Source organism: Hyalella azteca, unplaced genomic scaffold (genome assembly GCF_000764305.2).
Source record: "Hyalella azteca isolate HAZT.00-mixed unplaced genomic scaffold, Hazt_2.0.2 contig16892, whole genome shotgun sequence".
Classification (NCBI taxonomy): Eukaryota; Metazoa; Arthropoda; class Malacostraca; order Amphipoda; family Hyalellidae; genus Hyalella; species Hyalella azteca.
This window is the reverse complement of record NW_025946698.1, coordinates 171,122-189,914: the sequence shown is the minus strand read 5'-3', so window position 1 is coordinate 189,914 and position 18,793 is coordinate 171,122. Positions and strand designations below refer to the sequence as shown.

General features: G+C 37.0%; 1 protein-coding gene across 2 annotated transcripts; it reads right to left on the bottom strand.

Moving 5' to 3' along the window:
• Positions 1-197: 197 nt before the first annotated feature.
• On the bottom strand, positions 198-18,201 carry LOC108675630 (synaptic vesicular amine transporter-like). Of its 2 annotated transcripts, none has more exons than XM_018163659.2 (14): positions 18,024-18,201; positions 17,391-17,633; positions 13,464-13,608; positions 12,984-13,142; positions 12,530-12,688; positions 11,771-11,951; positions 10,194-10,252; positions 9,058-9,141; positions 7,126-7,308; positions 6,776-6,877; positions 6,249-6,475; positions 5,863-6,046; positions 2,466-2,602; positions 198-2,136 (listed from the first exon to the last, which is right to left on the bottom strand). In XM_018163659.2, exons 3-14 carry the CDS (start codon positions 13,594-13,596, stop codon positions 2,056-2,058), a joined length of 1,689 nt encoding a protein of 562 aa, XP_018019148.1. In that variant the 5' UTR covers positions 13,597-13,608; positions 17,391-17,633; positions 18,024-18,201; the 3' UTR covers positions 198-2,055. The 2 variants fall into 2 exon arrangements, with proteins under 2 accessions (XP_018019148.1, XP_018019149.1); XM_018163660.2 differs by having other exon boundaries at positions 2,069-2,240.
• Positions 18,202-18,793: the final 592 nt, after the last annotated feature.

The window sequence follows — 18,793 nt, the reverse complement described above, 5'->3', positions numbered from 1 at the left end:
GAACAAAGAGTGCATGGTGTGCGACAATTCTAAAAAACACACAGCCATGATATTGAGGACCTCAGTTGGCAGGGATAAACTTGTAGGTTGTAGCCCACTATGTCGGACCATATGGGCATTTATTTCTGATCAGCATAAGTGAAATACAGGAATTCCAAACTAAAGGAGTAAAGAAACACGAAAACATCATGTATCACTATATTATAGAGACAAGTGGTACATGACAACTCGATCACAGGTAACACAACTACAAGCAGCATGCTTAAATACTGACGAATGTGTTTGAGACTCCGCGGCTGGAAATAAGATTAACAAGAGGTCTTTCGCTTCTTCCTTACAGTGACCTCTGCTAAAAGCATTTCAAGGTCTTAGAATTGTTCACAAAAATATTTATCTCCATGTCATTTCAATAAATTTGAAATTCGAAAATACATCTTGGCAGAATAAGGTTAATCAAACATTGCCAGATGCATTTAGGAATGAATGCCAGTACATTACGTACATTAACAAAATTGCTGTTCTCCTGATAAAAAAAAAAGTAAAACGGCTTGCTGTCGCCGGAAGCATAAATGCATAAGACTCCAAATGAAAGATTCGGAATTAAAATTATTCCCGTTGTACTTCTAATGAGTCACCACTATGTCACACGCCAGTCCTTTCTTGTGAGCATACAGCATTCATGATCTTAAGCTCTTTGATGACTATAGTTACGGATGAGCTCCATATTATACCTATATCATCATATGTCATCAATATGGAAACAGCTGATTTATTAAATAAATTGTTGCTAATTTGATTGATTGAAGTAGCTTTTTCAAAGGGAATAGCATTTCAAAACAACAATTCTTGGCCTTTTAAAGAGAAACGTACAATTTTACGAAAAATTTGTCAATTCGTTTTCCAACAAATTCTGCATTGTTTCATGCAATAGTATCATACCAGTGAGGCAAGTAGCTCTTCATATCGATTCCAATATCCAAGCCATACCATCATTAAGCTCATCTGCACCACTGTTTCGAAGAAACAAGCATCGGTCACATAACTCTACTGGTTAATCCACTCGTCACAAACACCTTTCACCGTTGTCTATCTCTCGTCCATCTCGTAATCTTCACCGCAGTGGACCAACAACCCGCGCAACACTGCTTCTCGTCACCAGATGACTTTGGATAAGCATGCACAGCGGAAGCCAACGTTTGCAGCCATTCAACCGTCGGCTTTACTGCCATGATTTAAAAAATTGCATATCTATAACGTTATAAGACCATTTTCAGCCAATAAATACATTATATTTATTCTTTAGTGTCACCGATGAGTTCAAAATATTTCTTTAGTTCAAGCATATGGGGACGTGAAGCAGCTTTTCCTTCTTCCATATCTGCGGTACGTATTTCTCAACAAGTCATTTCATCGAAAAATCAACCAAACGCCTTCAGAAATCTCGTTTCAACACTAAACACTATTCATGTTAGCTATCAAGGTATTTTAAGACCCAGTCGTTATCTTGTAAATAGAAAGCGCATCTAGAAGTGACTAAGCAATTGTTGCTCTCACAGAAGGACCAGCAATGTGAGGAGAGGCGACTCGTCAGAGTATGACTCTCTAAATATTGAAAACCAAAACGGCATCAGTCTTCACCTCGACTGAAACTTATACCTGCTTCATTATTTCAGCTGCACCTTCTATGAACACAACGGTGTTCATGGAATGTGTTAGAAATAGGCATGACCTACATTTAACAGAATTAATTTCCCCGGGCTCTTCACGCCGAGTGAAAAAAAATTGTCTGCAAAGTTAATCGAATGGTTCGATAACAGACACTGTAAAAATACGTTTGAAAAGAGCCTTCAAATTGTACGCAGAAACACAAGCAGGAGATTTTCAATCACCTAAGTACTGTCGTCCAGCTTGTCCAACACTATACTTGGCTCTATTCCCGGTAAGAAAATTCATGTTGATGACTCACAACTTCACCATATCCATGTTGAAGTCATCTAATTCTCTGTTCATTTAATGGTTCACTGTAGGTCTCGATGGTGGCAAAGGCCTGCAGGCTTAATTTAAGCCTCTGATTCTCATGGTTTCCATAGCAAAATTTTCGGTATTGTTCTCAGGGTCCCTCGACGACTTCTGCATCTGGTGGAAGAACCAAGCCATCGGTTGGACGATTCACTCGATTACTCCTCTTCGTCATTTTTGTACTGTATGTAGCTCATTGACTTCTGTTCGTTTATCAGGCTCTGAAAATTTAAACGATCCGAGTCACAACCCAAAAGAACTCTATATTGACAACAACAATGGAATGAATTTATTTCAGCCGAGCAGGCTTGTTTAAGAGAACTTTTCTCGGACATTTGACTGGTCGTGTTTCCACTGAATTTGAATTCTGTCACCCTGTTCCTAGTTAGTTATTCATAATTATCGAATAACAAATATCAGTATATATTAAAACTATTATTACGAACCGTTGTTTCCTCGTAGCGCGGTGGTGGGTTAATCAAGAAATACATGAGGGGCGCGTACAAGAAGTTGACGGCACCCATGCCGTAGAACATTGTGTCGAAACCGATATTTTCGATCAGCGTTCCAGATAGGGCAGGACCTGTTTTTAACAGAAGTGAGTGTTCAAATTAGAAACAATATAATACATAGAATTCATTCTAATAAGATAAACGAATTCAACAAAATTAAACAATTCGTTTTCTTATGGGAAAGTCCATAAAGGTGCCTCGCCGAATTCGTGATCAGAGAGCGCCTGAATATTCAATTGATGTCAGGTAGTTCGCAGAACCTCACCATAATATATAATCAACTCGGTCCTTGATCTGGCTTAGTGGTAAAAGACTTATATTATATCAAATTGTCTACTCATTCACCGTTAGTTGTTCAAGGAATAATTTCGAGAAGAATGATCGTGATGACAATGATATGCAAATAAAATCAAATGAGCATGCTGAATTTTCTTGGCATTTTCCTTTCCTTTGCAACATTTCTTGTCTTGCAATTTAACCAACTTAGCTTTTTTAATGGATAGACTTCTAAAAAACAATTCGCAAACTCTTTAATCATATTACTGATAGGAAATTTTATTTGAATGAGTGACTGAAAAAAATTGGTTATGTCAATTCTTAAGCAATAGTTAATAGTCAATAATAGTTCGAAAACTCTTTAAATCAAAACCAAAAACTCAAAAAAGAGTTCGCAAACTCTTTAATCATATTACTGATAGGAAATTTTATTTGAATGCGCGACTGAAAAAATTGGTTATGTCAATTCTTTAGTAATAGTTAATAGTCAATATGTCAATAGTTAAGAGGTCAAAACGCAGCGGGTCCGAGAACACTCAATATGTCTCAATTATGTATTAATCTAAACCGAGCCCTGTACTACATTCCCAGGAACGCATGGTAAAGTCATATTGACTATGTACCCCAAGTGGGCACTGGGCAGTCATCGACCTTCGCCAACATTTCACCCGATTAACTAGTCAAGTACGCGGAATTCCGCGTGACAACAGTCGTGCTGTCATCACAACGCTGCCAGGCGCAGTACGTCAATATCACTGACGATATTTCCGAGAGATCTGATAACTTTAATTCCCAGTACTTAGAAACAATATGCAAAGATCATCTGTTGTTCAAGAAAACTCCAAAATTACTGTAGGTTGCTGTGAAAATGTGACTAGCTTTCAAGGTAAAGTTTCTTTTGTTTGTGTAAACTATTTATAACAACTTTAACAAGTTTATTTTATCTTTTTTATTCAGTGCGTTTAGAACAGTGGTTCCCAAACTTTTTCAGGCTGGCGCCCCCTTTGGCTCCCTAGTGAATTACTAGCGCCCCCCACAGACATACGCCTCTTTCTTGAAACTTAGTACGCTGCAATTTTAAAAGATAAAGGTTAAACACAAATGTGTATTTCACAAATAAAGCCCATTTAGTGAACCAATGTGTTTTTCAGCTGTTTTAACTGTTTCAGCACTAGAAACCTAAGACGGCCTGGGGTGAATTTACGGCCGGACTCGCGGCCGGTCTCACGACCAATCTCCAAATTCAATTATCAAGTAATATCTCCCAAACTAATGAACGCAGCTCTATTAAACTTGGAACACGTATTCATCGGAACCTAACGGTGGTGTCTAGCTCGTAATTTTTTTTAATTTTTACCTTCATTCGTGAGTTACGCGTAGTCGCGTACATTACGAAACAGGCCGAAATTCGCAGTGATTAAAGAATTTCTTTCTAACTATTGAACAGTTTTGAAAGAAATTTTGAATATACATTCCTAACTACCAAACGGTGATTTTTAGCTTATAATTTTTTTTTATTTTACTTTCGTTTGCGAGTTTTTTTTTCATTTCACAGTCATTCTTGATTTCACACTTCCTTATATTCGGCCCGTATCGCCTGGTAATTTGTCACTTAAATTCGCGGCGATCAAGAAATTTCTTTTAAACTACAGAACAGATTTCAAGGAAAGTTTGTATATAAATACCTATCCTCTCAACGGTGATGTTTAGCTCGTGACAATTTTTTTATTTGCTTTCGTTCGCGAGTTATACAGATATAGGAGGAACGACCGCCTTTTCTACCGGCCGGTTTAACCAAGAGCCTTATAAGTATAGCCGTATAACTCGCAAACGAAGGCAAAACGAAAAAAACTGTAAACATCACCGTTGCTGAGACTAGGTATTTAAATACTAAGTTTCGTTCAAAACTGTTCAGAAGCTTAGAAAAATTTTCTTGGTGACTGTGAATTTAAGCACGTGTTCCTGTTTAAATCACGAATGAAGGTGTTATAAAAAAAACTCGCGAACGAAGGCACGAAGGCAAAAACTCGAAAACATTTTCACGAGCTAAACATTACCGTTTGGTAGTTAGGACTGTAAATTCAAAATTTCGTTCGAATCTGTTCAGTAGTTTGGAAGAAATTACTTGATCACTGTGAAATTCGGCCTAAATTACATGATCACGGTGAAATTCGGCCCGTATTAATAATAATAATAATAATAATAATAATAATGATAATAATAATAATAATAATAATAATTTATAATAATAATAATGATAATAATAGCGGTTTCAGCGTTTATTAGGCCGCAGGCCTGTCACCGATTCTTAACATCGCAGAACATCCACAGCTTGTTGAGGTCTCGAACTCACAACTTACTGATTCAAATTCTACCGTGCATAACCGCCCGGCCTCCCTGCCGATTCTGACCAGAAACTGACGCACAGAGCTGGGATCGAACCCGCGCGTCTCTGCGCCAATCTTGATACTCTACTGTAACCACTGGGCCACCCTGCCATATAACAATGGCAAAAACAAACGATGGCAAAATTCAAACAATTTTCACGAGCATAACATTATCGTTAGGTCCTAATGAATACGTGTACCAAGTTTCATCGAGTTAAGTTCATTAGTTTGAGAGATATTCCTTGATCATTGAATTTGAAAATTGGCCGTGAAACCGGCAGCGAGTCCGGCCGTTAATTTTTCCGAGACGTAAACCCAGGAGAAGTTAAAAAAACAGATCTGGGTAAAAAACCATCGCTGGGAGTCATGTGCTGCACGTGTTGTGTACAAATCTTCAAACAAACGTTCGAACTTCTGACATTGACTTCGGACTATCGCCCCTCTTATCGCCCCCCTACCGCCCTCTTCTTCCTTACCGCCCCACAAAATCTTTCCACCGCCCCTAGGGGGGGCGATATCGCCCACTTTCGGAACCACTGGTTTAGAACCTCAGCAAGCTATCTCCGATTCTGATGAAGTCTTTCTTCCCTCAACCCGTCATATTAAATTCAACTATAGGGATGATGTAAAATTACTATTTCCATGCAATTTTCCTTAAGGTTACCCACCCAGGAAGAAGCCGAGGCAAAATGCGACGTCTCCAATAGAGTAGACTGAGCCGTAAATGTGAGAGTGACGCAAGTCAACCAAATATCCAAGCTCAGGCATCATTGAAGAGTCCACCATTCCGATTGCAAACCCAAGTCCAGCCGTGGGGAAAATCAGGTGCCACTTGGTCGTGCAGTTGGGGATCTGCGAATAAAAATCAGTTTAATTTCATGGACAGTATTACCTGCTTATTTAAAAGAACTTTAAATCGTGCTTCAAAAAGGTACTAGAATGCGAGTAACCTTCGTTTCTACTTCGCAGTTAAATTTCACTATAATTTGTAACCATCAAGAATTTTCAAATGATAGCAGTTTGGTGCAATGTGCTGGCATTACAGAAGTCTTACTAAAATCAAACTTAAGCCGCTGAGCATGAGCCCCAGGAAGGAAGCGAGACCTCTGCCCATCTTATGACCGAGAGGACCGAAGAGGTTTGTTCCAATTAGGTAAGATATTGAAGCCGGTAGAAATGCTGTGCCTTGCTCCAGTTTAGACGACCCCATTATGTCCATCATTCTTATAGGCAGTGAAGGCTCCAGCATTCCGATGCCCATGTTGGCGAACGTGATAGCGCCTGCAAGATTTGTCACAGGTGTGAAAAACTAATTTGTGAAGGATATGATCTGTCGTCTGATGAATTCTCTTTTTTTTCTGCTTCTGTGTCATTATTCCAAATTTATTGACAAAGAAGTACAAAAACTTCTGCAGCTCGATCCGACATATGAAGTCTGTGCTTCCTGCGGATATTAGTCCTCTTGTTCAAGTTGTAGGATCCGGATGGTAGTTCGCTAACAACGAATCGATCATTGAAAAGAAAAAAGAATATGATTTAAAATAGAGGAAGTTGGTAAAAAAATCGTAAGTCAAAGCTCACCAGCTGCTACCAGAATGTAAGGGTCTTGGATCAGTTCTTTGAGGGTGGGAGCCCTGTTCTCTTGAGGTCGAACTTTGGGCTTCAAGACGAGAAGTTGTAGCACTGCCGGTCAGGGATGATAATTGATATACAAGACATTTTCAGTGCTCTTATATAACATGTTCTTTTTTATTCTATTATATTCATCATAAATATTGTAACTTATAAAAATACTTGACATGAAGCCATGCATTAACCCTAGAATATTCAGGTGATTTCCAAAGAGTTAACATTAAAATAAAATTTTAAATTTCAATTTTATGCCTTTTAATTAGGAATATTTCTTCATTATATATTTTTATTTGACTTACGTCCGTCCCCAAGGGCGAGGAAGGCAAGCACTAGAAAAGGGACGGTCTTGTTGAAGTACTCGTACATGATACCACCGAACGCCGGCCCGATGAGCACCCCCAGGGCTAGTCCCCCCAGCGCCAGGCCCATGGCATTACCACGCTCCTTGTCGTCTGGGTAGCACTCGGCCAGCATGCCCATACCTGAGAAGTAGGTATGGGGTATAAACAGTTACAAATTGATATAAATATAGGTCTTTGGGTAATGGTATAAATAGGCATTTTTCGTTAAAAAAATTGGGAATCTGAATTTATTTATGAGAAAATCCAATGAGGCTCGCTGCAAATCTTTTATAATCAAGATCAAAATTAGAACAACATTTATTATTTTGGGATAAACATTTTTTAATTAACGCCGCATCAGATCGACTTTTACAAATTGAATTTATCTCTCTCGGGTATCAAATTACAGAAGTACTTCGACATTCGACGTTAAACCGATCCAGGACCCGCATGAGCATGAACTTCCCAACAAAGTGGTTTCCGAAGCAATTTACCCTACTAGAAATAACTGAGAACCTATTAAACCGTTCTTTACTTGCACTTTCTGGGTACATTCCTTTCTGTGAATTATGCGAGAGTGAACAAAATCACGTAAAATGAGCAAAAACGAGCAGAATTTCATTAAAAAAAATCAGGATCAATTGCAGACTAACGACAGCTGAGTTCATGAGAGATAATGAGGAGCGTTTGGAGGGATTAGCGTAGATTTCAAACTATGTCTAATTGCGAATCATATGACTTGCGGGGATTTAATGTTTGTGATGCCATTACAGCAAATAATATTTCTCTCAATGAGTGACGCCAACGTGGTATCAGTTTCAGTCATTTCTTTGTGAGTTGTTGTAGTTTAGAGGGAAACTACTTTGCACTTAGTTTGAAGTGCAGTTAACATTAATGATAAATAACATCGTCGTTGTGACGTTTTCATATTCGTTTCCTGGTTATCAGTGTTGAATTTTCTACGAATTCAACACATACGAAAGACTTCGTTTAAAGTTAAAATTCTCTTTCCTTAATCAAAGTGATAAGAAATATCTATTATAAATCAATGGATAAAATAACACTAAACCTACATCTCTTGGAAATTTTTCGCAATGAAAAATTTTTTCAGATGAATTCGAAAATGCATTTATTGCTTCTGTGAGTTCTTCACATTAACCAAGTATACTAAAGAAAAATGTGTGGAACGACTTGCCAATGAACCAAATGATCGAACTGATTTCGCACTATATTTACTATATATCTTATTATTTTTGTTCTCATTAACGTGCTGACCGTTAGTTTCAGAGACTTCCTGTGAACAGGCGTTGACCTCTAGCGTTGAACAGGTGCTCATCCAAAACATGAAACAGCTGCAATTGAAAGCTACTTGACTTGCACAAGTGTTTGGTAGAGAACAATCGTTGTCCGTATCTCAACAAATGCCCAGAGTTATTTAATATTTATTTAATACACAGCTAACTAACTTCTATTCAATTTCTTGAGTGATTGATGCCTCTTAGGTTCGCTTTGTAAACAAGATTGGATCCATAATTGAAGTTAGTTATCAAACTTGTTCATGATTAAATAAATTAAAGCGTGTAAATTATCTCTTCCGTAAATGGCCGTATGTCATTAGCGGGAAAGTGCATGTAAGATTGGATTTGCTTATTAAATAAAACTCTTGATTTCAGATATTAAGGATTACCTAGTTTTAATGGTTAAGAATGTCTCAAAGTATTCTGTGAAGTTTAAAAGGTTCTATCAATCTATCAGACTACGAAAATTAACATTTTTGCAGGCGTATTCTTGTCTGCTATAAAATAATACATCAATCTACTAAAGTTTCGTTTATTATTCCTTTGAGATTTAATGAGTAACAAAAACGTGGGGCACAAGTGTTCATCACACCTGAAACAGAGGAGCAAGAAGAGCCGACACCTTGCAGAGCTCGAGCGATGAAGAGAACGGCGTAGCTGTTGCCAAACGCGAAAACTGCACAAGAAATTGCAATACATACGTGAATTGAGATAACGGGATAAGTTCATTATTTATTGAAGACAATGCTTGGCTCAGACACTTGATATATTAATTGATTGGCTCAGATACTTGAACAATAATTTAAATTTCACGCGGTCTCCTTAATGGAAGGTATAAGGAAATGGATTGCCTTCATACATGGTGCTTAGTTAAATGGTTTATCGTCAAGCCTCGAGTTAACTAGAAAGGGTTACTGTTACACCATACGTTGAGTTGAATTCTAAAATTCCTGCCTGAGTGATATAATGAAGTTGTTATTGAGCGTGATAATACACTGAAATAAATTATGGGTCATTATGTCCAAAAACTCACACACTTTCGTCCCGTATCAATGATACGCCTTTTGAGTGGGTCACAATGACTCACACACAAACAAGAAGTGCATCAATATTTGGACAAAATTTCGCTCACTTTTCTGAGTGTAGGAATGTTGTTTATTGTTCATTTCCATACACCGACCGTGCATGTGAAAATAAGTCAAAGAACATAGTGGATGATAATAACAGACTTGTTATTGAATAATTATGAAATCGCTTCTTTATTCTGGTGCACAGGCATCTTCCCTATCTTTGTTATACAAAAAAGTGTGCTATGAACATCTATTTACGAATGAATTGATTCATGCATAAAATTTCACGAATTATAGAATTTTCAACCTTTTGGCCGTAGGTATACCAAATCAGATCCAAAGAAGGGCAAATTGCATAATAATTTCCCTACAATTAATCTCAGGAACAATTCAAGAATATATAATTGAACCTCAAATATTTTGAATAAAATAAAAAAGTAGACCGAAACTCCTTCAGATGAAACAGCACGAACAAAATCTAATTCGGAATGCAAGGCGTAAGATTTTAAGCTTTACTTATTTTAAATAAATTTGGACTTATATTGGATTTTACATATTTAATTACAGCTTTAAATAAATTCATGCTTGCATTTGAAATGATAATTTATCTTACAGTTGTGAATTGTCTCCATACATTCAATGAAGCCACGTGACTCACTTATTGTTGATACGAACATGATGACGAATCCGGCAAACATTGGAATGCTGTATCCGATTCTGCAAATGACATCGATTTGCATATTAATTTTTGTTATACAAAATTTAATAAGGGATAAAATATTTTCAGGGCATTCAAAAGCATCGAAAATATTCTCAAATTCAGGTACATGATGAAAAAATTGATTTATGATCGATTTATCGATGCATAAGGTCATTAAAAAATGCTCCAGCAGAAATAGTTTTCACCGATGCTTTCAAATATTGCCTTGGATTAAAAACACTTTATTTCTTAATTATTACCCAAAAAATATTTTACCGATTAGCATCGAATAATTAAAAACAATCAATATATGATATTCAGCCTGATGAACCTCTCCTTTACGCACATATCGCCTATCTTTGAAAGGTAATCCAAGGACATCAGAAGAAAACGTAATGTTTGATTAAGTCCATTTGCGCGGAGCACGACACTCTTTTCAAAAAAAACCCACGTTATTTGCTTCGTGTTCGCATGAGCACGCACGCTCAGGATCAACTTTACGAAGATTCTAGTCACAGCTTCTAAAACTTTTACGTCCATCGCAGACTCAACGCGAACTCGAGCGCGACAATAAAGCCATGAAACTAGTGAAAATGGCATGAAATCTCAGATTGTGTAAATGTCGCGCATTTAGTTTTAGGAAACTCTGTCTCCTTCATGTTTACCATGGATTTGTAGTAATTTTTACGAAATTTATTTGGATAATTGAAATATTATTCGCCGTATTATTCCTAATCAATTTCCATAGTGCAACTCACTTCTGTGACAAACGACCTTATAACATCCATGTAGTCAAATCCCACACGCCTATCAAGACGTCAAATGTTGGAAGTTATGAAGCGCCTACAGCGAGACCTAAATCCCAGTTACGACCAACCAAAAATGCTCTAAGTCGGCCAATTTAATTTTGCCTGGCGAACTGCTGCACAAAATGGCTTCAGTAATCGGATTAGGGAGGCAGAGAGAGGTGGATGTCGGTGCACCTTAGGGGAGCTTTAGAATAAAGATCGAGAACTGCGGTCAAAGTCCATGATAGAATTTCAGTGAAGGAATTTTAGTCAATTACATTGCCATGTTGCATAAAGTTTAGTGTGAACTGAGAAAAGTCTATATTTTGGTTTGAGATGCACTATTATATAAATACGTATAACACCTTTTATTGGGGGCCTCCTCGTGGCCGGAACTTGCCTGAGAATTGCAAAAAGGTATTGCCACTAAAATATTTACCCCACAATATTATGATAACAATAACTAATACTTTATTCACCGTCGAACATCAACCTTTGGTAACTTATTCAATTAAATATCAGTTGATAGCAACGGTGCAATTATTTAAATCGAATACCCATTTATTTGAGAACATCACAGTTAGTGACATTTTTCAATTCAATATCATTTGATAGTAATAGACAGTTTATAAATCTCATCGATGAATAAGAGCCAATAGTGATAAAGATAATGATGAATTATAAGGATAAAACTACCAATAATAATGAATTAAAATAAAACCAATAATGATATATTTTAAAACTTGCCGATAAGTGAGAGGTCCGATGAAGGGGTTGGTAACGAGCTGTGTGAATGCCTTAGCACTGAGCATGAGGCCCAAAGGAATGTTCTCTTTCTTGAGGTCGGCGTCGTTCATGACGTGGAGCTTACGCTGGGGCTCAGCTGTACTGTTCTGGACTACCGTTGTGGGGGCGGGTGACGCCGTAACTAAAATTTAAATAAGCAGAAGGTGGTAGTCATTTGCCTTAATTTGTGTTAGGTAGAAAGTTAAAGTCGAAACACAATCAATGGTAACGTTGGTATATTTATGAAAAATATGTATGATTGTATAAAATATATATAAATAATATTAATATATAATGGCTACTTCTTCAATATCAAATTAAATTCAATAATTCCCAATTATAAACAATTAATTTGGAAAATTATTATTCATGAACAATAATCCAATTAATAATTTTTCCAATGCTTAGCAAATAAATTCATTATTGAAAATAAATGTAAAGTGAATTTCGTTAAAATTCTCTGAATTGACTTCGCAAATCAAACATTAATTACCAATCTACTATAATAATGCAGATTTAGCCGATGTTTACTCCTTTTTTGGGCTCACAATTAAGTTGTTCCGAAGTTCACTGCATTTTTGAGGAACTCACAATCAAGTTGTTCCGATGTTTACTCCATTTTTGAGGAACTCACAATCAAGTTGTTACGATGTTTACTCCATTTTTGAGGAACTCACAATCAAGTTGTTCCCATGTTTACTCCATTTTTGAGGAACTCACAATCAAGTTGTTGGGTGTCTTCCCTGTCGGTGAGCCAAGCGCCGTGCAGGTCTCCGTCCCCGCCTTCGTCAGGAGGCTTACAGGGGCAGGGCGGGCACCTCAGGTCCTCGGGGACGATCTCCCTCAGGAGGCCGTCCCCATATGTGCTTCCACCAGTGTCTTATTTGAAAAATAATGTTCTATTATTAGAGAAGTAATATTACCTAATATATTTAACACCAATAATCTTAGTACTACTAATTTCGTCTCTAAATCCTTCTAGTTACAGAAAATATTCTGTAGCTATATAGGGTGATGGAAGCGATTAGTTTTCTAACATAACTTTAAATTAAATTAAAGTTTAATTTAAACTACATTAAAGTCAGCTTAAATAAATTTTAAACTATGGTAATAATTTATTTGTTTAGTAATGTTGCGCGAAATTATTACGACATATCAATGCGTTCAATCTCACCTAATGATTGATGATAGGACCGCTCGCTGAGACGTGGTGGTGACGTGGTGGTTGTGGTGGTGGTGGCGATGGTGGTGGTGATATGTTCCACTTCCTGACCAGTGTCTATGATTTCGTCGGGGTGGTTCAACTCGTACAAATATGTCGGAAATATTGGCACTGTCCAGAAAGAAATTTTCATGTTAAGTTTGTTATCTTAGAAAAAACTGGATTGAAAATTGGTAGAAGTTTAGCATCAGGATAGAATTTTTAGTGAACTATAGCAGTCATACATCTAGAATTTAGGTTGTATTGCAGCATGTATGAATTAACTGCTGTTATATACCAAATAACAGAAATGTAGCATCTGAATACGATATGTTTTAATAACTAAAGAAATCATATGCAGATGGAAATAAACAGAAATGCAGCATCTGCATGCGACATTTTCAATGAAGTAAAGCAATCATATACATCTCGAAATACCATATTTCCACTCACCTATCGTAGTGAGCAACATGTTGTCGAGTAGCAGCGCAATGGCGACTATCACGAGGATGAGTTTGCGGGAGTCTTGGCATCGCGCTTGTAGTTCTTTCAGATAATCCCAGCACCGTACGAGCCCATCCTGCATGCTGCTAGACACCTTTAATTCAGCACAAAAATAATCTCAGCACTTGGAAAAACAATTATAAGATATTTTGTTAGACTTTAGGCTACTTGCTATTAATAATGACGTTTTGGATTAATACAGAAAAACAATTATAAGAAATTTCGTCAGACGTTATTAATAAGTAGGTTTTGGATTAATAGCAATTAACCCGCAACAAATTTTAGTTCAAAAATCTAGGAAAGGGAATAATATTTTGGGATTTGATTTACGCAGCTTTTCGCCGATCCATAATGCAAAATTTTGTTGGTCATTCGTCAAGTCGATAAGGCCTATGGTTGCCCTGGCAGCGGCTCCCAAGGCGCAGCGAAAGGAACAATCAGCCGCTGATATGATAATGCGCGAGACCTGCCTCCTTTAAAGGGAGCCCAGACGTTCCCTTTAAAGCTTTGCACGTGCCAGTGAAATATCACCAGATATTTAGGGAGACGAATAAGATTGTAGTTCTACTAATAGTCAAATAATATTTTTTCGCTTTCGTTTTCATTCTAGATAATTAGTTATAAACTATAATTTTTTATCTCTGATGTACAAAATACGAAAGTTGTTGTTCGGTCTTGAGAAATGTTTCTGTTATAAATATTTAATCAAAGATAAAATATTCAAAGTAAAACATTTTTTTAAGCGATAGACTTCTATTCCCCTTTATATTGATGCTTTTGACGGTAGAATTAATATAAAACAATGAACTTTATGGACTATAGTTACAGTTTCATGAACATTCAATTGCACAACAAGCGTGTTAAATTGAGTGTTCGAGCGCTATTGCACGTCGAAACAATACAATTGTGCTTAACCATGCGATATTGGGTCATTGAAGTGAAATTTAAGCTCGGTGTTTCGAAATGGAATACGTCTGTGACGCTGACTAAGCGACACCAGACCGGAAAGCAACTGGAATATTGGCATTTAATCAACTGGTCTTTCGAGACTTGTTGGTGTAAGTGGGGCCATTGTTCCAGGATTGGGTTACACAGCCACTCAATTCATCTTTCAAACGCTTGTATGAGGTACACAATTGTTTTACAGTTCGCGCAGACTCCCTGAAGATATGAAACGATTGGACCTCTTTAATTTCAAGCTCACAAATGGGACTTCGTTCGGCATCTCCCGTCGTCGAAGTCGTCTTTATCTAATTCGCTCATAGGATTAAAACGAAAGTCGAGATGCAATCTGCCGGTTCAGAGCTCAGCCATGAGCAGCCTATCCGAGTGCTTTTAACACTGATAGCCGAGCTCAAAAGCTTATAGAAAGTGTGTTTAAATTCAAGATAAAGTCGGAACATACAAGCGTTATACTGTTCAAGTCTGGGACACTTACGCTAATTTCCCCAGTCAGGCTTTATAATATATTCTGCCTTATTTTTTTTATGAAAAACGTAAGAAATTTATTTTTCAAAACATTGAAATTCAGGAAGATATCACTTAGAGCTTAAAGCACATTATCATTAATACACACTGATCAAATATCGCGTTACCCTGAACAAAGGAAAGTCTCTTCATTTGAGCGGTAAATATTAGCAAGCCTACTTACTTTTTTGCAGTTTAAAGATATTTTTGCAGTGAGGTGCACCTTTGAAATTTCCGAGTGGCATTCCCGTGACCCCTCTTATTGACGGTCCCAATTTATAGGCACATTCCCACCAGGAAATTCACTTAGCCGCACTTGCCATCTTTCCTCGATCGCTCCCCTAACTTGCCCCCTCTAAGAAGTGTACTTCTAAAACGGTTAAACCGTTAAAAAATTTCTGTATAAGCTGTTAATAATTTTGAAAACCTGCTACAAAGAACATAAACTTCGAAGAAAAAATGCGAAGAAAATTTCAAGTAATGAACAGAATTTTTTAAATAAATGATGTGAGTATATGTTTATGCCCAGACTTACTTGTATCTCATTATCGGCACAACGTTTTAAACATTTTTTTATTTCCTTCTGTTTTACTTTCGCAATTTCTTCGCTCTCCCTTTCACGATCAGCAACAATCAATTTATCACTGTCCTGTTGTCCTGTTTTCCCCTCTCGAGGCCTCCTCTCGCTCAAGCCTAAGCCCAACTCGGAGGCGGTCCTTTAATTAGTCCTATTGATGAGGCCGATGAGACTGCGTCCAATGAAATTCCTCCACCAATTCCTTTCACATGATGAACTTTCCCTGATACTCCTAACAAGATATGCATGCTGTCTCTATGACGAGGATTTCAGTATTCACTGAAAGTGACTCGGGTGAATTGAAAAAAGTAATAAATTCGCGATTCACATGATACACCGTAAAAGATGAAAGACGGGTGCCATTGTGGACAAGTAATTAATTTGTACTCAGAAAATTCTAATTCTTGTGTCAGCGTTTCCCTAAGCCTTTCCCAAAATAACTTGCGAGATAAATTCCGGTCTCAAAAAAGCATCATATTTCACAGTAATATTAAAAACTCCTCATGTATTCTGCCTCCTTCTCTTGCTTGCCGCGGCATTTCGGTGGAAGCTGAGACGTTCTCACATTGATTTTGGCCTAGGGAAAGTGAGCTTCTCTAAGCCATCTGAAATGGATATTGGTGAACAAACACTGGAGATTTGCCTCACTAAAGGCCTCAATGAAATATCAATTCAAAAATGACGAACTAAAATGAATAAATCTAAAATTCTGTAAGCCGAACTAAAAGGAAGTAAAATGTTACACTGCAGTGTAAATTCATTTATTCCTCGGAAACTGAATTTCAAGCTTGGAAGTGTGGGAGAAAACTACGCTGAATTATATCAATGTTTTTTCTAAAAAGTTCATGACAAAATATTCGCTTAAACATTACAACCACCACTGATATGGCCAAAAATTATATTAAAAATTTATCTTTCAAAATATGCTAGTAAGCATAACTATGTTAAAGTATTTTTTATTTTTTTTTTCGCAAATTCCACTTGAAAAAAATAACATCGCTTTCTATCTGCCGAAAGTTTGCCTGCACTGCATGCAGACTCAATGGAATTCATTTTACTTGATTTTCGATCGCCCTGAAAGTTAACACATAAGGCGGGTGCTATGAGATCACTGAAGCTGAAGCTTCATTTGAACGAGACTTGATTGATGTTCTAAACTGATTTGCAAGCGTTGGAGGTCATAAAGCAATAGAACAATTCAGGTGGGCACATAGTTCATGCACCCAGTCAGGCTGCATCGTCCCATTTAGAGTCTTAATGGGACGATGAAGCTGTGAAGTGGGACTTTTTTTATTAATGATGTTTTTTATTAAAGATGAGTAATTCGTGATAAAGCTCTTTCCCATGGAAGATGATTGATATTCGTCATTACTGTTAATTTACAATGGAATGTTTTGTTAATTATTACAATGTCACATAACTTCGAAAACTTGTGGATGACGAATGATACTTAAAAATTGTAAATTAAAAATTCAGACTTCGTTCTTAAATGTCCTTTCAAAGCTCCTTGCTTCAGCATACCATTGATCATTTATTGAGTATATATATACATACATATATAGAAAATAGATAAGCAGAATATCGCATTCCTGCTACTATTTGAAGGTTAAAAACTTATCCCTACAATTTTCGATTAATAAGAAGCTTCATAATTTACTTTTCGATTTTAACCATAAGGAGATTGAGAGCAATTTGATTCAAAAAAAGTCGCACCTGTTTTTTTTTTGCACAGAATCTATAATTAAATATTATGCATGATATCCGTAGACTTTTATCATTTCAATGACGCGATAAATATCACTTACCTCGAAATCAATTACTATTTTATTTACCTTTTACTTTCAGCTCACAGCATAGTAGTCTCGCAAAGTTGAGGAAGCGGTGGATGCGTTGAAAGGTCGAGTGTATCAAGTGGTTCGGGGCAAATTAACTTTACAAGTTGTGTTAAGAATCAAGTTATGATGACCGCGTGTCAATTATGTTATAAATGTGCTAAGGTCGGTTTGACAGCAACAGCGGTGTTAGCACAGTTGTGGTCAGGAGTGTAGTGAGTGTCAGGCTGGCATATGAGACATCTGTAAAAAAGATCAAAACGACGATATATTCAGCGAATAAATATATTAGTAAAGATATTCAGTAAATAGTATAATAAATACATTCCGCTAGTGATATGAGGTGCAGTACGCTAATATTAATCATGAGCGATATTTTTTTAGAAATGAATAGCTTGAGATATTCCATAAAATTCAACAGTGTTTAATGATTCAGTTTTTCCAGTTTTATCCTCAAGGCTTTCCACATATTAAAAGGTTCATTCATTGATAGACAAAGGTATTTATTTATTTATATTCAAGCATCAAATTACTCAAGTTATTATAAACTATAAATGTGCTTATAACACTATAAAAAACAGTCAGTTTCTGTATACATAGAATTTTATATGTCATATAATTAATATGTATCACCTCCAGAGATGTCCTCCGGTGTCAACCGAGATTGTGTCAGCTACTCCCGTCAAGTGAGTCGAAGGGAAGGGATCTGCAGAGCTGGTTATTCTACAGATTAACTATACATAATTGTCTGAAAAATTACGAACAGACCATATTTAGCAAATTATTTGTTCCAATTTCTCATTACTCCCCTTGTACTGCTAAAGGATTAAACGCGTTAAGACTTGAATTGAGTATTTTAGTGTAAAGTTAAAAGTAGTGTGTCAGTATATTTTCTAAAATAATAGCAAATTTTTGGTCGACAAGTAGTCTTCTTGTATGATTAAAATACCAAAATTTTTATTTTCAGGTGTTTAATTTTTTAATCAAATCGCGCGAATGCCGACAATTAGCAACCCTGTCTTGAGTACCAATAAGATAAAAGAGTGAAAGCAACAGGTGCCGGCACAAACAGCAACGCTGTTTTAACTTTAATGGAGGGAAGGCAACAGGTGCAGGCACAAACAGCGACGCTGTTTTAACTTTAAAGGAGGAAGGCAACAGGTGCAGGCACAAACAGCGACGCTGTTTTAACTTTAAAGGAGGGAAGGCAACAGGTGCAGGCGAGAGGCTGCCGCCGCAACAGGTTGGCGTCACCAACAAGTGGTCCGCCGCTCAGCGGCACCGACAAGCGGCGACGCTCGAGGCCGAGATCATATCCTTATCAACATTGTAGTGCCTCGATTTACTTACAAAGGTTTTATTTTGGAACGAATCTGAATAATTTTCTGATTTTGTAGAGACTG

Coding starts and splice junctions, on each gene's coding strand:
- LOC108675630 (XM_018163659.2), bottom strand. CDS start 13,596: ATGCAGGATGGGCTCGTACGGTGCTGGGATTATCTGAAAGAACTACAA. Junction 7,309..9,057: donor TTCTTGCTCCTCTGTTTCAG/GTGTGATGAACA, acceptor CCTACTTCTCAG/GTATGGGCATGCTGGCCGAG. Junction 2,603..5,862: donor TTGCCTCGGCTTCTTCCTGG/GTGGGTAACCTT, acceptor TGTTAAAAACAG/GTCCTGCCCTATCTGGAACG.